The sequence below is a fragment of the Euprymna scolopes genome, chromosome 28 (assembly GCF_053919585.1).
Source record: "Euprymna scolopes isolate OS-2025 chromosome 28, ASM5391958v1, whole genome shotgun sequence".
In the NCBI taxonomy this organism is placed as follows: domain Eukaryota; kingdom Metazoa; phylum Mollusca; class Cephalopoda; order Sepiida; family Sepiolidae; genus Euprymna; species Euprymna scolopes.
Window position 1 is genome coordinate 51,104,115 of NC_136509.1, and position 26,533 is coordinate 51,130,647.

Consider the following 26,533-nt stretch of genomic DNA (forward strand, 5'->3'; position numbering starts at 1 on the left):
ATTTAATAATTCTTAAATGACTAGTTCAACAGTTTAGGATTTTACCAAGCACATACATATTGACGATCACGTGCACACTGATTCTTCCATTACTTAATATAATTTGAAATTAGATGTAGAGCAATAACCAAAAGTAAATACTGAGAGAGCATAAAGTCACTATTTGATTTTAACTCCAGAGAAAGCAGAAAAAATTTCATAACATCAGTTATAGTAAAAAAAAATAAACACTTTTAATGTTTCAAATGTTGCTGCTGAATAAAACTATATTTAAATTTATATCATCCTATCAAAACTCTTGTGGCCATGGCGACTGACCAGCTAAACAGCCATTTGTTGAGCAACTGACATCATTTATTCACTTCCTTCTTGTTCTCTTTTTATGCTTCTGCTACTAATCCGCCTCCATCTATTCCTTGTCTCAATTACTCTTCCTCACACGATTTTATACATTCAAAGTACAAGCAATTTTATAAGAGTTTTAGTATTATAGAAATAAAAAAGTAATTTTAATTTGTTAATAAAATTAATAGAATTACTAGTTCACTTCCAATTTGTATTTAGTAAAATGTGATTAAAATGTCCTTTTAATATTTAAATCCAATGCCTTAATTCTAATTAAAACACGAAAAATATGGGTGCTTGTCCAGAGTTCACTTCTATGAAAAAAAAAAAAAAAAAAAAAAAAAAAAAAAAAAAAATTTTTTTGGTAAAATCTGTATGTACATACTCGTGATGGAAAGAAATATATACCAACAATCACAAATTGATCCAATAGTTTATTTTTATAAAGAAATCCATTGTTAAGCAAATTTGAGATTTTCCTCTGTCTCCATCCTCCTCATGTTAAGAATGGTTTTCAAAAATTTCGATTTGTAGTTATCTAGCTTGTTCCTTCAGAATATTTTCAAGATGACATTGTAAGATCATTTAACTATAAAATTTGATTTTTTTTTTATTTAAAAATAAAACTACTTGATCAATCTACGTTATTTTTGGTGTATATTTTCTTTTTGTCACAGGTATGTACATTATATAAATTTTTTTCAGGGAGCGAACAGGGTTGGACAAGCACTAAAAAAAAATGTATATTAGTATTAATTCAAGCAGAATCACCTGGGCTGAGCCTGAACATAGCTGACCATATGTACATTTGACAAATAGTTGTAACTTTAAAATGGTAGCACAAATAAAAATAGCAAAAGATTCCAGACACATATCCAAAATCTTTTGTATCTGAATGATGGTTTAAACAATAACATTAAGTTCATAACACAGAATTTATATATTTGCTAGCAGTGAGTTGAATATTAGGCTCAAATAACTGAATGTTAATTACGACAATCTTCGACATTCTGTTTGCAATGCAATGTGAGAAAGTGCAGATTAGCAAGGGGCATGATTGTTCTTAAGGGTCACAAAGAGTTGTATTCGTTTTAAACACAAGATATCAAAAAGGTTGCCTTTTTTCTTTCAAGATCACAGTGTAGTATCTGTTCTGATGCTGCACGTTACGTTTTGGTCTTCATGACTGATACATCTTATTTTTGCTAAAGAGTCCCCTTTTTTTAGGGAACTAGTTTTCCCTCACATTAAAAACTGACCTCATGTCTAACTGCCCTCGTATGGAGGAAAGTAAAAAAAAATATTTACAAGTAAATTTTAATTTATCAAAGGTTTAAGAAAAAAAAAAAAAAAAAATGACAACTCTGAATAATTAAGATTCTTTATAGATCTAACACTAATGAGCTGGAGTCAACTATATATATAAGTGACCTTATTTGTCTGCGTGCAAAACCATCTATACCAAACTGTCAATTTTTGGTCTATAACAACAAATTTGATTTAGTTTTTAACCAGTAAAAATAGCTGCTAAAGGAGTCAAAATTTAAAAAGGCAACTAAATGTGTACTTTCTACACATAATCAAATATACATTTATATGTTTAACAATGTTATTTTTAATCTTTTGATATACATATTGACTTAGCTCAGATAGTAACTAATAATGTTGGATAGCTACATGTTTTGGTTCTGATTCTAGCTGATGGCACTCAAGTCAATTTTTTTATTTTTTGGAAATTACAACTATATATTAGGTACAATATAATAATCAATAGCGAATTGGCTCTACAATAATAAATATGAAATCTGAATTTATATAAATATCATATTTAAGCATATTTTACAACTGGGTAATGCAGGACAACCTGCTAGTATATATCTGTGTGTGTGTTTTGCTTACAGCGACAGGATCTAGTCTATACAACCTCATCAAAACTACTACGCTAAATACTCATTGAGCTACAACTTCCTTTATTCTCTATATGTGCCTAAAATTAAGCGAAAATTCCATGGGATTGCTACAACATGGTCCTTTTCAAGTCTAATGTAAACAAGTTCATATTGAGCCATCCTCTTATATAATTAAACCCTATCCAAGTGCTACTGTTATTGATCTTTATGGTGTTGCCCAATGCCCTAACACTCATTAATCCGAATACTAGAATACTAGAATTGGTCTCTCAGTCTTAATAAGCAGTGAACTCCCAAGTAAAAAAAAAAAAAAAATTACTATTTTGGAAAGTGTTTATGGCAAGGCAAGGGTGGCAGAAATTAAAGGTGCTAGAATTTTGTCAAGAGGCTGTTTACTAAATATCTTCTCTTAGAATCAATCCTGGTCTAGTTTTTATTACTTTATTATATCTGGCATAAAAATCAATTTCTTAAAACTCATTATTCAGACATGATTCTGAAAGATTTGAACCAAAACAGAAGACATTGCAAATATGTAAAGGCTTAACTTTTCAAAGTTTTATAATAATAAATTTAACTTACTGCAGTTTCATGCAACATCCATTCTGCAGAATATATTTCAATGCATCATCAATATATGCAATGAGGACATTCATTTATTTAGGAATAAAACGATTATGTTGTATATAGTAAAGTAATAAATATGGGATTGCCTAGGTAGGGATGCACATAAATGCCTTCAAAATAAAAGTCATGTCCTCACTTATTGACCAGAGTACCTGGTAGCTGCTCATGCTGGGTAGAATTTACTTAGATAATGTGGATTTCTTTGTCTATCTTGGCTCTGCTATCATACCGACTGGGCAGGCAGTAGATGAGATTGGACAGCAAACAGGAGTTGCATCATCTGCTTTCTTCTGTCTCAACTGGTTTCTGTGATCTCGATGGGAAATATGCTTGGATATGAATGTGAGACATAGCCTTTGAGAGTAGTGGATTCGTACAAATTGTCTTCACAGCATTCTGCACTGCCACCGTAGAGATCATGTTCCGAGTTTTGCTCTCCGATAAAGACTAAAGTTACGCCCCTTACCATCCATCCTTCTTGAACATTTCCAGTGGTTTGAACATGCAGCTCGTCAACCAGAATGAGAGCTCATTTGCAAAATTCTCTCTCCGCCCTCTATGCCTGGATGGCATAAACATGTCATGGGTAGCTGAAGACCTGGGTGACAACTATTAAGGACGACCTTGCAGTACTATTGAGCCCACAAGTTTATGGTCTCCGGCATGATAATCAGAGTGATTAGTCATTTCCTGCTACCTGGCTTAGGAAAATTGAAACTGGACAGTGATGGTCCGAGATGTAGCCTGTGCTTAGGAGGAAGTCGGCTCAATCCAACTAGGGTGATAGCCACTACAAGTAAGCCTAGGTAGTATTCCGTTGTTATTTGGGTTATAATAAATGGGTACTGCATAAAACTACAGTAAAATTTTCAAATAAGACAAAATATATTGATATAAAAGCTATTGAATTATTATATATGGTAAAATTCTACCAATTAAATTCGGCTCAGTTTTAGAATAACCTCTGAAAAAACATTTTTGAGAAATTCTCAGGAGAAAGATGTTGGACTACAAGACTTGATTACGATTTCAATGCTGATGGATCAGTTGTAATGATGATGAAACAGCTGTCTGTTAATGATCTATATCTTCTACAGGTATAAGCCCTTTACTAGACTTTTCCAAATTATTTAATCACTAACACAGAATATGCTTTAAAGCATTATTATTTCTCCTATTTAAAAGCCATTAGTAAATTGGCACAGGGAAGAGATGTCAGATTACAATACACGTAATTATGGTTTCAACTTTCAACATTGATATGCTGGCTGTCTAAACCACATTAATGAGTTACAATGACAATTAGACAGCTGTCTGCAGATGATCTATGGTTTACATATATGTACATGTAGTAGTTCAGATCAAGAATGTATTCATAGGATAAAAATCCACAGAAATTTCACTGGGTTAACATAATAATGCTCAATAATAAATAGAGCTATTTATATTAATATTTATTTCAGTCAAGAGTTATCTCCTTTGTTTCCTATACTGAATTGGTCGCATGACTGTTCCACATTAAAACAAAAAACTCAATGATTTCATAAATTTTATTTTTTACTCATAATTATTTTTCAACCGAAGCATTTTCATAATTTTGGGAAGTTATACTAATTTTGCTATGGCACGTAAGTATGTTTTCACTTGAAATGCGTTGGTTGAAAAAAAAAAAAAAATCAACGATGTAAACAAGCATTAAATTTAATTCTGTGTAGAATATCAGTTGGCTCTAATGAGATTATGTGTCAAAACTTGGACACCATAATATTATCTAGATTTATAATAGAAATCATCATTTTCGCAACCTCGTGTTTGCTTAGCTTGTAAAATGCCAACAGAAAACGTAGAAAAGAAAAGACAATTTTGTTGGTTGCTCATTGGTGAGCGTATGCCATTAATTTGCATATGTACCCAATTGGTAACTGCTAAATGGAATGAATTATAAAGCATGGGAGTTAAGTCTAGTTTGGCGGACTGGACTGAATGAATGGGAGATTATAATGGCAGTCGAATGCTGACAAGCGTCCAGTTTAATTTGATTACAAGATTACATGCATTTTTCTTATTACAGCAGAGTTTCATTGCGCCATATGTAGGACTTACTCCATAGCATTGCAATAAAGATTTTAGCTGTAAAAAGTTCAAACTTTTAAGGTTAGGTTAAGAAAAAGCATCTTGTGTTGTGACCTGTTATGTTAAATGTACGTGATTGTGCTTGGCTACAGTGGCTATCATGTTTTACAGCTGTGTGATATATGTGCATGTGTTTTTTTTTGTTTTTTTTTTCAAAATGGTTTTTTTGCCTTTTTCAAAGTAGCTATACAGAGATAAACAGACGAAATAATAGTGTTAGTTATGGGGCAGGGATAGCTTATATGTGAGCATGTCTGGAGTTTATTTTTTATATTTTAATTGATATAGTTTATTTCTCTCTCTACTAGCAGGAAGATCCAATGTTGCCCAGGATTAAATGAGGATAAACAAATGTCCCAAACTTCCAGTATTTTTATTGTCATCAAAATCAGTGAAATCACCCACTTTTCAATTAAATTGATTGATTGCCTGCTCTAGTCAGGGATCCACCGTGGTGCACCAGGGGGAAAGTGCACATACTTCCCTGCAGTGATTTAGTTCACAATACATTGTAGTCTGCATTGAACCGTAGAGAATTTACTGTAGATTTCTTGAATTAAAGTTTAAAATGAAAAAGTGAAGTGCTAGGTTAGTGCAAAAATGTCTGACATATATGATAAAAAAAGATATTTTTGCACCAACCTAATATCATGGTTCAATTGTGCATTAAGCAGAAACATTCACCCTGTCTTATTAAAGAACCTACAGTTGATTTTATATGCCAGACCCTTCTGTTTGTGCGGTGATAAAACTTAAAATGAACTCGTGATGCTAGGCTGTTTAAGACTGGTGAAAATTGGATTGTTCTTTCTTTAATCATATTTTTTTAAAAACTATACTTATTTGAGGCATTCCGATACAAAACCTATTTAAGAACACTCCCAGATACAAAGTACATTTATGTGAAATTTAATACAAATTAGATCAATCGTCCATAGGGAACGCACTAACACAGACAAAATGCATTTTATATACAAGTAAACATATTTCTGTGTTTTGTTGTGCTTGCAAGTATTAAGTCTTAATATCCATACTTGCTCTATCCCTCATCGTTATTGAGCACTACCAACTTAATATTGTAATCATAATCACAGCCATCACTGGTACACCCACATTAATAATAGGAAGCTGCTTTAACAAATATATAGTTTATACACTTATGATAAAATAATATAATGTGTATATATATTTTTTTCAGTATTTACTTCAATATTTGAAAAGAACTTAATAGCCGTAGTAGTATAAAAATATACTTATGGTAGTTAAGCTACACACAAATATTATTATTACCACATAAGTTCCTATTTACTGGCCTCCTCACAACAGAGTTAGGCACAAGATCCGTTTTTAATAATGAGAGAAAATCCAGCTCCTTATAACGAAGCACCCTGGATCGAGACAAAAGTTAAAATTGCCTCAGTCTAGAAAGATTTATCATTTGCTGATAGAACAGATGAAATGTAATATCAGAAGAGATAGTAAATTTTGACCTTAGCCAAAAGGTTAAGTTTTTTAAAAACAAATAGCAAGTTATTTATTCTGAAATTTTGGTTATAGTCAGCTAACATACTTCCTAACTTCTGGGGTGTCTGCTACCGGAAGCAGTGACAAAGCAAATCAGTTCCTTCGCTTTTTTTCTCTCATGCCTATATCTCCTCTGTGCATGTACTCTTTTTTTTATTATGTTTTTCCGATCGCTCTTTTTTTTTTTTATTATTTAATAATGATTCAAAATTTTTTGGTCTTATTTTAATTAAGAATTATTGGAATTAGCTTGTTTTTTATTTAAAAATAATTACTGAAAACACTTTTTTAAATCTTTTAAAACTATTTTGGGAATATGTATCAGATACGTTTTGTTTTTATGATGTTTGAAATTTTATTTTGATTTTAATTTTATTTTTATACTTTCATGAACATATTTATTACATGAATTCAATGAAAAACTTATTTTGAAAATTAAAAAAAAAAAAAAACTATTTTATAATTTCATAAACATATTTCTAATAAAATAAAAACTTATTTTTTAATTTTGTTATTAAAAAGGCAAGTAAAAACGAATTGTATTATTTTTATCTGTATAATTTTGTTAATTTTTATTGCATATTTTTCAATAATGTCTTTTTCTTATATTTTATTTCAATAAATCGCTTCACGATAGAAATACTGAAGAACAATAAAAGTGAAGGAACTGATTTGCCTTGTCATCACTTCCGGTAGCAGCCACACCAGAAGTTAGGAAATACGTTAGATGACTATAACCAAAATTTTATATGTAAATATTTATTATGAATATACTTTCAGGATTTAAGCTCAGATTTTTTTTTAAACTCCAGAGCATGTACAAATAAATAGAAAGTTAGATTCCAGTAACCATGTCTTTATCCATTTCTAAAATAATCCATTTCTTGACAGAGAGTTTAGTTAACAATTACACAGCCCAAATACAAAGTTATATATCTGTAATTTGTGAAAAGGAAAAGCAAATTATATACTCATAATTAAACCTACGTATACAAGTGTTCTCATAATGTGAGTTACTATTTTATTTCCACAGGTTTTGGACACAATTTTCGGGTTTCCTTCTGAAGAGTTACAATATTGCTTTAATTAGTTTTTGTCATTTTCTCTTACAGAGTGCTCTCCCTTGAAAGCTTTAAATAATTATATATCCCTAGTAAATAATATAGATTTTTAGCCCCACCCCACGCATATACAAAAAGAGAAAGGAACAAACAAATGCCTTGCGTTGCGTGCCATGCACCTTGAAGCAGTGATGATGCCAGTCTGTTGATGCCAAGGTCATGCACCCAAGCATATAATTACCTGGGAGTTGCCAACCACATTGTAGTCATCAGAGGATTTAAAACCTTGAAAGTTCGGAACAAACTCTTTGGGGTCTTCTTGTATCCCAACCCCACGTTGGCCATCGTGACTTCTCCGGAGCCATGAAAATTGTTCAGCAATTTGTTCTGGCTCTGCATCATGATTGTCAGAGAGGTGTAAAGGTTGTTTTTCATGAATAGGTTTCAAAGGAAAGTTGGCTTGGTATAATATGTCATCATCGCCAGCCTCTTGTGGTGCATTATTATTATTATTATTACTGTTACCCTCAATGAAACCATTATTCAAAAAGTTATTATTGAAGAGAGGATCTCTCACCTTTGCAGAATCGGGATTTATGGGTTTGTTGGCTTTGTCGTCAATTGCTCCGAAACCAGCTGTATGACAATTTTCAAGTTTTTGATGAAGAGGGAAAAAAAAAGAAAGAAAAGCCATTAATGTTTTAATAAAAATTTATACATACATTAACTAAAATTTTGAAATACTTCCAGATTACAACTTGTATAATACTGTAAAATATATAAATTATTAGTATCAATATTTATAAGACAATCCCAATCAAAGATTAATATAAGAGATAGAAATACAAATTTTTGAATTTGCTGAATTTAATTCCCCATTTTTATCTGTATATACATACATAAACAATTTAAAAACCTTTCCAAAGAGTTTTCTGACTAATTTGAAACTAAATTAGACAATATGTGAACCTTTAAGTCAGAAACTAAGTTTTTACTGTAATTAGCTAGTATTTATTTTCTCACTTATTCTTATAATTTTATAAAATACCTTTAATTCCAATTTTTCCACAAACCACTCATTCCAATTGTTGTTGTTTTTTTTTTTTGTTTTTTTTTTTTCAATAGTTCAACTGTTTACACTGTTAATCTTGATATCTTGGAATTAAAAATTTTAAATATTTATTTTCCTTCTTTTTTTTCTTCTAAATTCAAAAGCATAATTGTTTTGGTTTGTTTTTACGAAAATGTCTTATTTTTCCTTTTAAAATGTAAAATAACATCAAAAATGATTTTACCAAGAGATTTTTAAAAACTTTTTTCATAAACTAACAATATGGAGTTGTGACAAGGGGAGAGGGGTTGCTAAAGAGAGAATGGCAGGATAGACAAATAGTGTAGATGTAGAAATTAGGAGTGAGAATGTAAGACAAGGATGAAATAAAATGCTTATATTCAAGTCAAACATACACGTAGAACATTATTTTATCAATATACTATGACTACAAAATCAATTCCGCCTTTAAAGACTGCCAGAAAGATATAATTGTAATCATATTCATTGTTTCTGGTTAAATATTAAATTTCTTAAATGGCATTATGTATATTAATTTTCATATTTTGTAGTATGGTTAACAGAGCTGTAACTGGGCGGGGAGCAGAATATACAACAAATAGCTGTTACAAAATGCTTTAAAATTTTATTTTTTATCGATCTATATAGTTTTAAAGTTTTGAAACTGCAAACTTTATTATTTAAAAATAGGATTTGTTACTCTCACTTAGCTAGAGACTGGTCAATCAAAGACAGTGGATGATTTTATTTTTCTTAATTACTCATGTTCGGCTAAGTAGTGTTAACAAATTCAGAGATAATTAATCTCTAAATCAGTTTCTACATTTAAAATTATACAGGTCAGTAGAATTTGGATTATTCTGACTTCTGTTCTCATGTTGAGTGTTATTTGCCCGTTTCGAATGATGTAACCTCTAACCTTCATATGTATCTTGTCTATGTAATCTTTCTGTCCAAACAGAACCCTTTATTTAATCTATGAGGGTAACATGTTCTTGTTCTCTCAGCTATGAACAGGCAGAAGTCTTAAGTGATTTTCAATTGTATTCTTCGTATCGCCCACACAGTATTGAATCTTCAACCTTTATAAGAGGTTAATTTACAATTGAATTTTACTTAGTACTATATACGTTATGCCACAGATTGTGCGAATAACACTCAAAATGAGAATAGTAGTTTGAACAATTCAATCCTCATATCAAAAATTCAGAAACAGGTCAATAGAAAATTATCTTAATTTTGGTAAAGTATATTTTGTTTGTTTTTAATTTTTGCTCTGTAACCATGCTACATGAATGCCTAATTACTTCTTTTATTGTCATTTTCTCTTAAAATATAAAAATGAAAAAAACATTTGCCCAAAATTTAACAGAAATAAACAGAATTTCCCAAAAGGATAAAGTGAAAAATGGAAAATTAAAAAAAATAAAATAAAATCAACAGATTCTATGAAAATAAAATTAAGGAATATTTAAAACGGAAATTGGTGCCACTAATTATTTGAGTTATGGGAACATTAGATTTGATTAGTTAACAGAAAATATACATTTAGTCGTTCTGATCGAAATGGTTGAACTTTTTTTTTAATAAAACAATTTGAAGTTGATCAAACACATTTTTTCTCCATAAAGTATAAAATAAAATTGAACGCAAAAGAATTCCACATTTCAAGTTTTTCACATTTAAATTTTTATATATAAATTTAAAAAGGATATATATATATAAAAATTTAAAAAGGAACAAATTTTGGCACAAGTGCACTTTAACTAACTGGAAGTATTTTTTTTGGGGGGGAGGGGGGTCATTTTCAGAAAAGTTATGGTAGAGAAAAGAGAATTCAAAATTTAATGATTTTTCAAATCAAAATTTTATCATAATTAAAAACAAGTTCAGTAAAAATGCAGTAATAACAGAAAACATTACTTACAGAAATATTGAACTGAATTCATTTTAAAAAATTATTAAATTGACTATATGAGCAACAATAATACAAATTATTTTAAATTTACTAATAAAATGTAAAATTCTATTTTAATATAAATAATTTTTAAAATGTACAAATAAAATATCACACTGAGTTTATGGAATGGATTTTTTTATATAACTTTCTTTCAGAAAACAATTATTTGGATGTAAAATACAAAAGTTAAAATGGAATATTTTGAAATGTTTGCAGTCTTTTTTTCCAATAAATTTATTTTTTCAAATAAATTGATTTTTTTTAAGATAAAATTGTTTAATAAAATAAAACAGAAGTCTTAAATTAATTTTGAATTTCTGTGGAATTTGCTCATTTTACATTTGTCATAATGATAAGTAAAACACATGTCTGATGAAAGGATATTTCTCAAAATATTACAATATTGATCCTCTACATGACCAGACCGAGGCAAGTAAGGACAATACATATCAAATATTATATATATATATATATATATATAGTATTAATTAAAGGTGAATCTGCATAGCTTATTCTATCATTATATCTTAATTTCCTTCAGTTTGTGTCCCTCTGTTACACCTCTGCATTGTATCGCCTTCTATAAATTTAAATTTCCTTCATAAGTCTTAAAAGTAAAAATCATTCAGTTTTGGATTGTCTCTTTTCCTTACCATAACTCTTCTAAAAAACATTTCCGGTTAGCTAGAATGCACTTGTGCCCAAATTTTACCTTGAAAGAGCACAAATGAAATAATACTTAACCTTTGTCATTAAACTTTAATTCAAGTCAGAAATTACTTTCTATTTATCAGTTTAAAAGCTAAAAATTAATTTGAAGTTTCATGATATATTCAACAAGTCAAACTCTTTAATTCATTAATAATAGAAGGGGTGGGGGTGAATAGAGAAATGGCTGCCATTAGTTTATTGTGTATACTCTGGAAATTTGAACATGATTTTGAAGTCTAATCTGTGTATTAGAAAGTAATTTCAGGCTTAAAGAAAAAAATACAGTTCATCTATGCTCCTCTAAATCAAAGGAATTTTGTATGTGCCCCTGTTGTACCAAAGAACAAACAAATTTATAAAAAAAATTACGGAGAAAAGTTTAAAAAGTAAACAAAATTTAAAATAATTCAACAGAAATAAAAACTGATAAAAATATAGGGTGATCATGGTGATTGATGTTAAGAACAGATTTTTCGAAAAGAAGATTAGAAATTATGTATAGGTGGTAATAATTGTTTTTTTTTTTTTTTTTTTTTTAAAGATTGACATGATGAACGTTAAAATTTAGTATTTCATAGTAATAGGAAAAAAGAAAAAGCACATTAATAAATAAATGCAAGAGACAAAGATAGTTCTGTTGTTCCGCCATTTTGGAAATCCTTTGATTATACTAGGACATTTACTCATTTCAATTTTTTTCAGATTTCATGTGTAATGCTAAACAGATTTTAAAAAATAAACTATTGCCTATACACATGTTTTTTTGTTTGTTTTTTTTTCAATCTGTCCCTGATGCTAATCATCGCAATTGCCAAATATGGATAAATATCTCGGCAAATAAGTGGAAAGGAAATCGAAAACTTTCTTTTGTTCACCACATTTCCAATAACACAGAACATCTTTTTTTTTATGCACATACATACATGTCAACATCAATATTTTCCTTTGGTTTAAGGGTACAAATGAATCATAATATTTGACTTTTTGTCTTTAAAATTTAATGAAAGCTAGAAATGATTTTCTCTATTAATTTAAAGGTTTCAAAATGACTATTTCAAAGAGTCCCAAAGTAAACACATGCCAATGATTTTTAAACTATTAATAATTAATTAACATGGCTAAGTTGTTTTGTATACCACAACTCCTTGAAATTTAAAAGTAATTTTTTTAAAACTTTAAAGCTTTCAAAATTACTTGCAGGTTTTAGATGGATTATATTACTATCTCACTCATTTACCATTAATGGATTAAAAAAAAAAAAATGTTCAAACAATTAAGAATCATTTCTGGATTAAAAAGAAAACATCAATTTCTGTTGTAAAAAAACAAAATCATTGTAAAACCTATGTCAATCACATAAATGATCAATAAACCATTTGTGTGCATCCTAAAAGTACAGTAGAACCCAGAGATACAGCATTAATCCGTTCTGGGATTGGGATCGTAAGGTGAAATCGCTGTATGGCAGGGCCTAATCAAAATTTTATACAGTACATATTAAAAATTAGTAACAAAATACATTGCAGTATATAATGCACATGTATAATAATCAAATAACATAAATAACACCGTAATGCAGGCAAATACTGTAACCAGGGGCCGGAAAAATATATTTGTAATCTGGAAAAAAAAAAAAAAAAATTCTAGGGCCACTGTATCCTGGGGTTCTACTGTAAATATGTTTACTTTTAGTAATTGTGCAGAATAGTGGATGCTGAAATAAACACAATTCAGGTGAAAATATTACATACTATTATGCCTAAATTAGTAAAAATTCGAAAAACTACAAAAAATGATCCAGTAGGAAAATATTTACAAATAATTTATCGATTTATAGATGTTTTAATATGTGGAAGACGTCTCAAAATTCAGGTGTTAGATATTAACAAGGAACAGATTATGATGATTATTGAAGCCAAAAAGTTTTATCAGCTAAAATATGTAGAATAATAAAAAAAAATATTTAGAATACTTATTTACATTAATTCAGGAATGGAACTTAAAAATGTTATAACAATTTAGTTGACAACTTAGAAATAATATGTAAAAACATCAGGTGATTATCTAGTGACGTATATTAATGATGTAATTTAGAGTGGGAGATGGTCTTTTTAAGACATGTGGAAATTAATAAGTGTTTAGAGCTTAAAGGAGACAGAATTGTGGAGCTGACCAGTCGTAAGGCTCAAAGCACTTGGGAGAGCAAGGGGTCCAACGCTTATTAAATATAGGAATCTAGGACCAGTGTTGCAACTTTCCAAAAGGTAGGAAAAACAAAAAATACTCTGGAATAAAAAGTTGCCAAAAATAAAAACCTGAGGCTCTGTCGTTCTTGAGGAAAATTTTCATTGCAGTTTTCCATCATAACAAGACCCAAGATAGACCAGATATGTTTTTCGATTGGCCAGATGTTGAAACCTCAAATAAGTGTTATTCGTTCTTTGTGCTGTAAAAGTTTTTATGTATATTATTGTTCTATCATGAATGCTATTTAAACGTACATACACACGCAACAAACAGTAGATAGATGATCACACATATACATTTGCATACTCTCACCACTAGATTGTTTGTTTGTTTAACCAGCATATCAACCTTCTTTGGGTCATTTAATGCTGTATACAAGATTTAAATTTTTGATACTTTCAGAATCGATTTTCGCTGGGTATATTCGGCCAATGTTTTGGTATAGTTTGCTATTTGATGGTTTTTATATTTTATGGTAAAGATTTGCTTGTTTTAAGAAATTTAGAATGGTTTTATGGTTTTCTTTATCAAAGACTTCTTTTAAGCTTGTAGCCTTGTAGTAGTGTTGACGAATTTGTGTGAGATCATAGCAGTCAAGTAAAATGTGTTTCCCTGTATAAGGTTCGTGACATGGTATACATTTGGGAGGTTCTTCACAGTATGTGGGAGTGAATTATGTATGTGTGTCCTATTCGAATAAGACGACTACTTTACGTGATTTTCTGGTATCTAGGTTTTTTTTAAGTATAGGGGTAATTTGCAAGAGTTTATTGCTTTGGCAATTGTTCCAATTTTCTTGCCATTTTTTGTGATAAAAATGTTTATTGAAGGTTTGTAGTCCGTATATGGGAACTTTATGTCGCTTTTAAGGAATTTTGGCTGCCATGTCAGCTTTTTCATTTCCGCAGAAACCGTAGTGATTGGGAATCCAACAAAAGAAAGTTTTGTATTGGATGATAGAATGGATCTTTTGTAACAGTTTGATGAGTAAGAGATTGTTTAATTTTTTATTGTTTATTGCTTCTAATACTGATAATGAATCTACAAATATTATAAATTTTTTGGAGTTTTGGTTGGTGATAATATCTAGAGCCAGGTTTATGGCTGTAATTTCTGCACTATAGATAGGAGTTATTTGGTAACCTTTTCTGCTAAATAGTGTTTTCTGAAATAGCGGCATATCCCACTTTGTTTTGAACTTTGGAACCATCTGTGTAAACGTGTGTCCAATTTGGGTAAGTATCCAGAATGTTATTTAGTTTTTCTCTATAGTCTGCGGGGTGAGTATTGGACTTAGGATATATTGTCAGGTCTAGTATGACTTTAGGTTGATTCAACAGCCAAGGTGGGAGTTCTGGGAGATTTTCCATGTGGATGCTGGTTTGGTCTATAAGTGGTTTTATTGTTTCTTCTATGTAGAGACCAAAGGGTTTAATTGCATTTTCTTTTTATTTTTAATAGATGTGTGTAGTTGAGATTGAAAGTGCATTGATAGGCAGAATTTTTGGGGTTTGATTTTAGTTTTAGATAATATTGTAAGCCTAATTTTTCACGTCTCAATTTTAGTGGAGGTTCATAAGCTTCAGCATATAAGCTTTCTATCGAAGAGGTTTTGAATGCACCCAGGGCAAGTCTTAATCCTGTGTGATGGATAGAATCTAGAGTTTTAAGGTAACTTTTTCTGGTTAAACCACATATGAAGCTTCCATAATCTAGTTTGGTTCTTATCAGGGTTCTATATAATGTTATGAGTGATGAACAGTCTGATCCCCACTCAGTATTTGCTATAACTCTTAATAGTTGTACAGTCTTGAAACATTTTTGTTTTAAATATTTTAAGTGAGGGATGAAGGAGATTTTTTGTCAAAAATAAGTCCCAAAAATTTATGTTTGTCAGCTATTTCGATTTTTGTTCCTTTTAGGTTGAGAGTAGGGTCATTTTGCATTTTTCTATGATTACAGAAATGGACACATTTAGTTTTGGTTGTTGAAAATTAAAGACATTTTCTGTCGTCCATTGTGTTAGTTTGTTTATGCACATTTGTAGTTCTGAAGTATGAATATTTTTGGATTGCAAGATCATCCACATGAGCCATTTATCTCATTGTTTAGACAATTTACAATATTGATTTTTTTTATTGAAAAGCATGACTGATAAAATACATCCTTGTGAGACTCTTTCTTCCTGTATTTTTGTGTTTGATAAGGTTTCTCCGATTCTTACTTTAAAATTTTTATCAGATAGAAAATCTTTTATCATGATGAGTAGTCTACCCTTTAATCCGAGGTTGTAAAGGTCTTTTATTATACTCTGTCGCCATGTTGTATCATGCCTTTTCTAAATAAAAAAAATAGCTATTGCATGTTTTTTTATAATGAATGCTTCTTTGATAAAGGTCTCCAATTGGACTATGTTGTCCATTGTTCCTCTTTTGTTTTTAAAACCACTTTGTAGGTTGGCAATTGAGTTGTTCGTTTCCAGATACCAATTCAGTCATTTATTTATCATTCTTTCGAATGTTTTGCAGAGACAACTTGTCAATGCAATTGGTCTGAAATTTTGTGGATCTGAATTTTCGTTCTCTGGTTTAGGGATGGGGATCACGATAGCATGTTTCCAGCTATTGGGTAGTTTTCCCTTGAACCATATTTTGTTGAGCGTGTTTAAAAGATGTGTTATTGATTTGGGAGGAAGTTGTTTCAGAAACTCAATGTACCTCATCCGCACTAGTAGCTGTATTATGTGCTTTGTTTATGGCTTTTAAACGTTCATTTTTAGTAAAAGGATAGTTGTATTCTTCTTTGTTATTTGAGTTGAAATTTAATTTGTTTATCTTTTTTCTGTATCTTGTTTTATCTTTTGGAAGGATTGACTAATTTTTGCTGGAGAAATTGTTTTGAAGGGTTTCAGTGAGAAGATTTGCAAAATTTTTTGTCTCTTGTTCTGTAGGAGATGATTTAAAGGGGAGGGTGAGTTCTTGCCCGAAATTTTCCTTACCATGTTCCACACTTGTTTGCAGTTTGTATTCGAGTTTATTTTATTTATATAGTCTTTCCATGATATTCTTTTTGCTTCTCTAATAACTTTACAAGCCATTGCTCTTTTTTGCTTAAAAAGGTTTAAATTGTATTTTGTTGGTTGGGAGTTGAATTTTTGTAAGGCAGCTTTACGTTGGCGAATTGCGTTTTGGCATTCATTGTTAAACCAGGGTCTTTGTTGTTTGTTAGATCTGCTACTTTTAGGAATACATTCATATGCAATGGCTAGTAAAGTTTTAGAGAGGTATTCTATGGATTTATTTGGGTTTTCCTTCGCTGAGAGTTTTTGCTAGCATTTTTTGTTATATTTCTCCCAATTTGTTTTTTTTATTTTCCATTGAGATAGATTTTTGTTTCTTTTAGATTTGTTAAAATCACTGGAAAATGGTCGCTACCCCATGAATCTTCTAGAACCTTCCAGTTATAGTCCATGAGGATAGTAGGGCCACACAAAGATAAATCTAATGCTAAGTAGGTGTCTGAAGCAGGATGAAGTTATTGTCATTTATAATTTTTTCAAAATTTTTCCCTTTCTTATCCAAGTATGCAGATACCCATATATATCGTTGTGACTATTAAAATCACCTAACAGTAAGAAGGGTTTGGGTAACTGATTTATTATTTTGTTCAGCTCTACTTCGTTTATTGGATCCTGGGGTGGGATGTAGATAGTGCAGATATTTATAGTTCTGTGTGGTGTGGCTGTTGCAGCAATGGCTTGAATATTAGTTTTTAGATCTATTTTGCTTTGTGGGATATTATTTCTAACTAGCTATACCCGGCCACGCGTTGCTGTGGCTCAGTTTGTTAAAATGGAACACATGTGAAAGTAGAGAAAAGTTTGATTCTTTTTTTCCAGAGAATGTACAAATTATGGTTTTTTTTTAATAGATGTTAAGAAAATAAACAGAAAAATACTTCCATCATTAATTATGCAAAAAAATAAATAAAATACGATAAAACTTGCTGAGTATGCACTGTTTTACGGTTGTTGTAAAAATGTAACGGAAACTTAAATTTCGCTTCATTTTAATCTTTCTTAATTATTTAATTGTCCCCCCCCCCAACGAATATAATCAAAACAGTAACATTAAACAATTGTACTTTATCTATATAAAACACAAAATGGGTGTTTGTATTACTGTACACATAGATTCGAAAAAGTTGTGAAAAAAAAAAAACCAAACAAATATATAACAAATAAATGTTATCAAAGCCAAGATAAGTTACTTTTCTGCCAAACTGGATAGATATATTTTTCGTGTTTTTATTCAATGTAACATATTTATTCAGCTCGAAAACCATACAGTGTTTACCGATGTATTCGAAATTTCAAGATGGCGTCTCCGTCTCACACCCTCATTAACACCGTAAGTATGGAAGAAGGTGTTATAAATAAAAAACTATACAAAATTTATAACATCTTTTCCCACACTTACGTGTTAAAGAGAGAATCAGACGCCATCTTGAATGTTCCAATACATCGGTAAACACTGTATGGTTTTCGAGCTGAATAAACATGTTACATTGAATTGGGAAAAGATGTTATAAATAAAAAACTTAATGAAATACTGTTAAATATATTCGGCGTGTTTTTAATAGTATTTTGTATATTTTTTTTATTTATAACACCTTTTTCTATACTTACGGTGTTAAAGAGGGTGTGACTGAGACGCCTTCCTGAATTTTCGAATACATCGGTAAACACTGTATGGTTTTCGAGCCGACTATTGTTACATTGAATAAAAACACGAAAAAGATATCCAGTTTGGCAGAAAAGTAACTGATCTGGGCTTTGAGAACATTTATTTGTTATGTATTTTTTTTTTTTTTTTACACCTTTTTCGAATCTATGTGTACAGTAATACAAACCCCCTTCGGAGGTTGTAATGGCCCCCCCCCCCCCACCTAAAATGTAGTTGGAAAAATCGATTTTATAATGAGATTAAAGAATGGTTAGTCTAAAAAAAGGGTGAAAAACAAAACAAATAAGCAATTAATAATTATTACCAAAAACAATAAATGCTACTTTTTTTTACTGGCACAAATAGAGTTGGATACACAAGTAATAGTCGTAGAGTGATAGAGTGTAAGTAAAACCTGGAATATCCGGTTGTTTCGTTTCGTTTTAACAATGGAAAGAGCAGAAAATGGAGAGAAAAGAAAGAAAGAAGGAAAGACCGAAAGGAAAGATAAAGATAGGGAAGTACCCCCACCACTATCACCCATAAAGCAAAAAGACAACGAAAGGTAAGAAAGAAAGAAAGAAAGCAAAAAAGCACGTAAGGAAAGAGCGAAACGGAAGTTGTGTTTGTGTAAGTAAGTAAGTTTGGTGCGTTTCACGTAAATGTCAATTCAGGTTTTCATTAAACTTTAACCACGCGGGTTATAACGAAATCGAAGTAATGTAATTGTGAATTCAATTCCAGGTAACGGATTGTGTTCTGTTTGAATCTAATTTTATTATAATAAATGCTTTATAAATTGTGTTTATGTTTTATGCTAAACAATGGCAAAGTAAGCGTGGTTCGTTTCAGTGTAAGTCCAGTCCAGTTTTTAGATAAATTCTTACCGGTGATCGGTTTTAAATGTCTCCTGTGAATGTTCTGGTACGGTGTAAGTGAGTGACGGTGGTAGGATGAATTTGTTAGAGAGAGTTTACTTTACTACTTCCATTAAATGTAACCGATTTTTACAGTGGACTCTCACCAGACAGAATATAGGAAACTGTGATCAGCGAGATCCTTGATATGTAATAACCCTATAACATACGGCAGATGTCGTGATTCAGTTTGTGTATGATACGGCTGCACCAAATGTATACAGGTGCAGTCCTATAAACGTCAAAGTCGGAGGGGAAAAAATGAGTTCATTTTATTTATATAGAGATAAGTATAGATACTCCTCCAGAGGCTCTCTGTTGGGTATTGTGGATGTGGTTGTATTGTTTGTAGTTTTTTATATTTATTTTATCTTCAACTTTTAAAAAGGTTTCTTGCAGACATATGATGGCTGGTTGATGGTTTGTTATAAGAAGTAATAAGTCATTTATGTTAGGTTTTAGGCCCCGGCAATTCCATTTTTTGGGTTATGATTAGATTTTATGTATTTTTGATCTTCCGTATTCATTTCCTCAAATCTGTTTTGGATCGAGTCTCTTGGTCTGGAAGATAAACGTGGTCTGTTTATTTTGGCTTTAGCTTCTTTGTTGGTTGGTGATTTATTTCCTTTTTATTCATGGGCACTTCTTGGTGTCCTTTTTTTTTTTTTTTTGAGAGGGGTTGTTTCTGTGGGTGTTGTAGCACTTTGGGGTTTTGTGGGTCTTTTGAGTTGAGTTTTGGGAGTTTTGTTCTGTTTTGTAATCTTTATTTTCATTATGGATTTGTTTTATAGTTTTTTTGAATTCTTCCATTAGTTCCCTTACTTCATTGAGTAATTTCATGATGTCTTCTGGTTTGATGCTTAATAGGTTTGCTTTTGTTGTTTGGTTCTTTAGTCCGGTGGTATGCTGTATGAGTTTTTTGGTTATTTCTGAGTATTTTATATTTTCGGCTAGATTACAAGCTTCTTGGAAGGTTATATTTTTTGTATATTTTAATAATTTCTTTTTCTTTCTTCCATTTGCCACATTCTTTTGAGTTTGCACTATGGCCTTTTTGGCAGTTAATACATTTTGGCTCTTTTTGACAATCTGTATGGGTCTTGTTTTCTCCACACCTCATGCATACTGGAGAGCATGTGCACCAGTCTCGATGGTGTCCGTACCTTTGACAGTTATAACATCTGAGAGGGTTTGGTATGTATGGTTCTATATTTATTTATCCATCCATATCCTTTTTTGAGGCTTTTTATTTGCCATTTAAATATTTTGAATTTTTCATTTCTCCTTCTCGCCACCCGCCTTGGAGCCCTATTTGGAAAGTAGAGGGGGGGGATCCATTCGCCCCAACACAAGGATACAGAAGAATTATACTCTTCCTGTTGATGGACTCAAGCACCTGTGTTTCCTTTGGTTTTTCTAATGACCTCATTTCTAGAAAAGATGTTAGTTTTCCAACTGTGTTTTATCCATTCTTCAGCAAGTTGATTGACCCTCCAGCCACTGCTTACTAAATCAATTTATTGCCTAATGTGAGGAACGTGAGCATATTTTCTTGTGTTTGTCTGACCAAATGATTGATTGGATCGGACCTATCCAACTGCCCGTCTTATCCCAAGTAAGGGACAAAGTGGTGTGTTGCACCTCATGTCCTAATAGGACCTTGAACATGATCTGCTCAACCACCAGACCAGGATCCCGTCCTTAGGCATTACGGGTTGCATACAGTTGACCCTACTGAAGGACTTTTACTCTCTGCAAGGCCGGTTGGGAAATAGGGGAAGAAAAAAGAGGGGGGCTGTTTTTTTTTTTACAGAACATAATTAAGTTTTACAAAAGAGAATAGAAAAAACAAAAAGGAACATCGATGTAGGTACATTTCGTTTCAGGAAACCAACAGACAGCCTGATCTGGTAGCACCAGCTCTCACCACTAGATAATAGAAACTTGTAAATATATACATGATTTACCCCCCCCCCCTTTTGTTAGACAGACTTCAACAACATCACACAGGGAGCTAATGGCAATTGATCATTTTGACTAAACGAACTTGCTTTCATTTAAAATTTGCCATTTAAAAATACAAAATGTCAGACCGTTATTATGGATGATTTTTTTTGTAGTAAAAACTAGATCTAGCTCATCAGGGGTCCATCCTGGGCCTAACTCTTTTCCTGATCTACATTAATGATCTTTCAAATCACATCCTTACATCATTTGTAGACATTTATGCTGATGACACTACCATCTATGGTAGCACATCTAAGACCATAAATGACCAAGTTCTCTCCAATTCTCTCTCCTCTGATCTTGAGCACGTGGTACAATGGGGAAAGGAGTGGCTTATTACTTTTAATACTTCTAAAAACCAAGCTTCTATCTTTACATCATCAACGTTCTGATCCCCATCTGGCATCAATTGAAATGAATGGCTCTCGTCTTGGGGGGGCATCATGTTTTGACAAGATTCTGGGCTTGACCTTTACTCCTGATCTGAAATGGAGCACGTACATCAAATCTGTTGCCAGGGCCGCTGGAATAATGGTGGGATCCTTCTATCGATCCAGTAGATATCTCCCTGCTGATGTAATTCTCTATATAAGAGCCAGCTATGTCCAAAGATGGAGTACTGTTGCCACATCTGGGCAGGAGCTGCTAGAAAGGACTTGTCCTGCCTTCATAGAATTCAAAATAGACTTCGTAGCCTTGTAGGAGAGGTCCTTTTCTCTTCCCTGCAACCTCTTTCTCACAGAAGAGATGTTGCAAGTTTGTCTCTGCTTTATCATTATTTTCATGGCAAGTGTTCAACTGAGCTTCAATCTATGCCCCCCCCCCTCGCTAAACTTTCACAGGAAAGACTCGTCTAGCTGAAAACACTATCAATAATCCCCCCCCCCACTCTTTATCTGTGCTTAAACATAAATGTAGATTCCATGAACAGAGTTTCTTTCTTAGAAGTGTATGCCTGTGGAACTGCCTTCCGTTTTCCTGCTGACTACAATCTGTCTTTAAGCCCAACATAAACAAGTTCTTGATGATCCGTTCAACTTAAGTTAACAAATTTACCGAATTTCCATTATTAACGATTACTATATTGTCCAATTGACTACTGCACACTCTTAACCCTTATCCTCGAGTGGGCCTTGATAAGTGGTGATTCCTATGTAAAAATAATCTACTGGATCATTTTTTGTAATTTTTAAAAATTTATACTAATTTCTACATGACACATAAGTATGTAATAATGCTTAAACCTAAAGGGTATTTGTTTCAAAATCCACTATTCTGCACAAGCACCTTACTTTCTTTTGTGGATACTTGTGGTTCATTGGAAACAATGAGTTTTACATTTTATTTTCATAAAACTCAAAATGAACACAAGTCAACAGCAAAATGATTTATTTATTCATTCCAATTTTAATATTACATTCCAATTAGTTACTGGTGCCCAGAATCAAATACAATATTCTAAACGGCATTTTTAAAATTTAATTTAAAAAAAAATAAATTTGTAAACATCAACCAGAATATATTTGTTAATTGTTGGAGAAAAAATAAAATGAATTACTTTGATTTTTCTTATGTAATAAAAGATTAAAAGTTTTGGTAGGTATTTACATTCAATAAAAAAAAAAAAAAAAAAAAAATATTAAAACATACCTTAACAAAATTAATTATAGTTTTATGACAATTTGGTTCAGTCAATATTAAATAATCAAACAATACTGTAATAATTTTACTTTCAAAATCTTGCAAAAAATAAAAAATAAAAAATAAAAAATTGGTAAAAATGAAAAAAAAGAAAAAAAGAAAAAAAAAAGCATAGGTAGAAAAAGCAAAATAAAAATGAAATTAAAAATCTGAGTATAACTAATAAATAATAAAATATATAAGCAAAACAAGAAGGTATACCCACATAGATACTATAATTAATGTTGGTAGTTAAGACCTTTCATACAACAACATTACAAAATAAAACAAAAAAAATCAATATCACCAAATCAAGAGAAAGTGAGACAGAAAAATAATCATAAATTGAGAAATATAAAAACAAAATGATTCATGAAATAAAATTAATTTTTCAAATAAAAATTTATAAAAAAAGGTGAATAAACAGTAAAATACAAAAATATAAATAAAAAATTTAAAAATATACATGAAATTATAATTTCAAGAGAAAATAAAAATAAAAGTTATCTGTTATAAGAAAAAAAGTAAATATTAATTTTAAAAAAATTTTTGCCTCTACAAGTTTTATTGCAAAATGAAGTCATACGATTTTTATAATTGGTTTTCTTTTTTGCTTTTTTCTATTTCAAAATAAGAAAAAATAGAAAAAAGTAAACCAATTATAACAGGACACATAGCGTAGTGGATATAGGCACTGATTAAGAGATTTTTTTTTTTTAATGAATTCTACCTAGTTGTGAATTCAATCCCAGATTAGCTCCTGGGTATGCTCTTAAACTATGTCCGTTGGTGAGATACAAAAAAAAGAAACTTTAACTTTGTTGCTATTAATCCCAGCTTCATTTAGAGTAGTAGTACCTGTTTGGGTCCCATCTATATGCCAAATAGAATTCATTATTTATAGACTCTTAGATCTTGCAGGATGGAAACCATAGCACATGTCACAGTAGATTGTTTTTGCTGAGGTGGTTAAAACCTTTCTATTTATCACAGATTTGAGCAAGTTACTCATGACACACACGAGAATAATTGATCTTTACCGAGAAGTAGAAGACCGATTTTCAGTATTTTAAAACACAGGACAGACTGACAGAGTTTTCTACGTGCAATGGTGAAACTATTCGTATACAAAACGTATGTGCAGCTTCGCCATAAAATGACCTAACAAGGATTGACATGATATAAAACTTCTGACGAATATCTAGTGAACCAAATTCAAGAGAGATACAGACAACTGCACTTAAAGAGATGGATAGAATTAAGATCTCTCGGTTGGAATGTCTGAGATAACAGATGAGTGTCTGATATCTAGTAGAATGCCTCATCTCCAGCAAAAATAAACTAAGAAAATTGAAAACAAAAAAAGTAAAAAAGAAATTGAACTGATATTCAATATCTAAAATAGAAAAAGACATACGTGGGATAAGAACCCCATAAAAGATCAGTTAATAATTCGATGACAAGAAAAAATACAAACAAACAAACAAACAAACACAAGAAGGCCTTGGGGTACAATTAAAACATTGTGAACATAAAAATCAAATTGTATCATTTGGATTCTTCAGATTATTATTTTCATTACAATTCTGAATTTTTTTAGATGAGGGCTGATTGTATTACTTGTTTTGATTGGACTATTGTTTTCATTTTGAGTGTTATTTTCACAGTGCAAGGATGAAGTATTTGATAAAATTCAATTGTAAAATTTATACTCTTCTGGAGGTTGAAAGTTTTATCTTCAGTGCACGTGACACTCAAAATAGAATTGCGAATTACTTAGGATTTCTACCTAGTTGTGGCTGACGAAATGAGAATTAAATAAAGGGATGTGTTTGAAATTCCATGCAGATTCCAGAGTTTGCAAAAAGATTCTGGAGTTCGAAAAGATACACTTGAAGAAAATCAGAGATTACATCAACCAAAACATTGTGAAAATAGCATGAGAACAGTCCGAAGAATCGAAATAATGATTAATCAATCATTATGTCAAAAATTCAGAAACATAAAAAACAAATGAGTACAAAAGTTTGAATAATGCAAATAACAAAAACAAGACTACCTCATAACATTTTGAGTCAATATTTGTTGTACATGTTAAATATTAGGAAATTCCAAAAGGTTTCTCATAAATACTTGGAAATTTCAACTACTGCTTTCACACAAGCATAGGCTTCCGAAAACTGTTAGTATTATATAGGTAAGAAGTAGCCATAACAAACTTGCGTTAAAATATTGAAGGACTTTTCCTACAATTTAGCAATAAAACTTGTACAACTAAAAGTAAATTGTTTAAAGTAGGAATAATAGATTTAAAGAAATGAAATTTAAAATAAAATTTTAAAAACCTGGAAGAATATTGTCAAATTACTGAAAATTTTATCAACATAAACATTTTTTCCATGACAGAAAAGAAATAAGAAAAAGAAATGAATACAAAAAAAGGAAATAGAAAAAAGATAACTTATCTAAATTACTTATTAGCATGTGTGTGTGTATAAAAAAATAAATAAAGTCTTCTTTGTTCAGTCAAATTGACAATGTAAATGACCAGAAGTTGAAAAAGTTACAGTAATTTTGTAATTTATACTTTGACATATTTTTTTATGGTGTGAATATTTGAAGAGGATACTACTCATATTCTGAATTTTACTATAATTAAAAGGTCTTGAAATATACTGAATAAAAATTGTATGACTTCAACTGACATCACTTCGTACAAACACCTGTTCTTATTAATAAATCTCTTGCAACAAATGCTGTGGATGTGAGGGACATTCCTAGTTCACAGACAAGCGACTCATTTGTAAACCTGGAAGTTGGTTGACAGTTTCCATAAAAAAAAAAGTCAAATTAAAAAAAAATAATGTAGCAATAGCAATATTACTCTTTCTTCCTCTCCTCTTTTATTGCTTTACCATCTTCCTTTCTTAATACAAAAGTGTAATGTCAACACACACATCACTAATGAACTAACGCTGGCTGACAACATTAATATTTTTCACAAGATTCTTATTCAATTTATTAATGTGTAAACAGGTCTCAATGGCTTTGACAAGGTTTCATTAATTAAATTCCAAATATGTTTGGTACTCGACTGAGCTTCAATCTATGGTCACCCTCCTCTTGCAAAACATTTGCAACAAATATGTGTCTAGCTGAAACAACTTTTCCCCTTACTCTAACAGTGCCAAAAACTAAATGCAAATTCCATGAGCAAAGTTTCTTTCCTAGGACTGTGGAACATTAATACCTTGAGGCTGCTTCTTAGCTGACTATAACATGGTTATTTCCAAATCTAATGTAAATAAGTTCTTGTTATGCCGTCCTCTTAAATATCAAACACTACCAAAGTTCCCACCGTTACTTTGTATTGTCTCAGTCTAGCCAACACGGTAACCCTTATCTTCAAGTGGCCCTTGGGCTTTGATAAGCAGTAATCCCTAATTTTTATTTTTGACTCAATCCAGAGTGCCCGTTTTCTGGGAACTTGGACTTTCCTTACATTAAAAACCGACCATCTATCTAATTTCATCTTTGTAGAAAGGCGAGTAAATAAGGACAGTTTGAGCAAAGAAAAAAAATTCCTTGATTTAAAAAAAAAATTTTTTGTGATAT

At 31.0% G+C, this 26,533-nt stretch overlaps 2 protein-coding genes across 12 annotated transcripts in view; one reads left to right on the plus strand and one right to left on the minus strand.

The window, feature by feature from the left end:
• LOC145249613 (fatty-acid amide hydrolase 2-A-like) overlaps positions 1–26,533 on the plus strand; it is a 139,205-nt gene that overhangs the window by 109,460 nt on the left and 3,212 nt on the right. The window lies entirely within an intron of this gene.
• Positions 1–26,533, minus strand: part of LOC145249611 (uncharacterized) — a 205,653-nt gene that overhangs the window by 6,798 nt on the left and 172,322 nt on the right. For 6 of the 11 annotated variants that reach the window (XM_080111329.1, XM_080111326.1, XM_080111331.1 and 3 more), the window contains one exon: positions 7,842–8,236. In XM_080111329.1, the coding sequence (XP_079967455.1) occupies positions 7,842–8,236 (395 nt within the window). The remainder of the gene's footprint in view (positions 1–7,841; positions 8,237–26,533) is intronic. The other 5 variants (XM_080111335.1, XM_080111333.1, XM_080111337.1 and 2 more) reach the window with 1 other exon arrangement.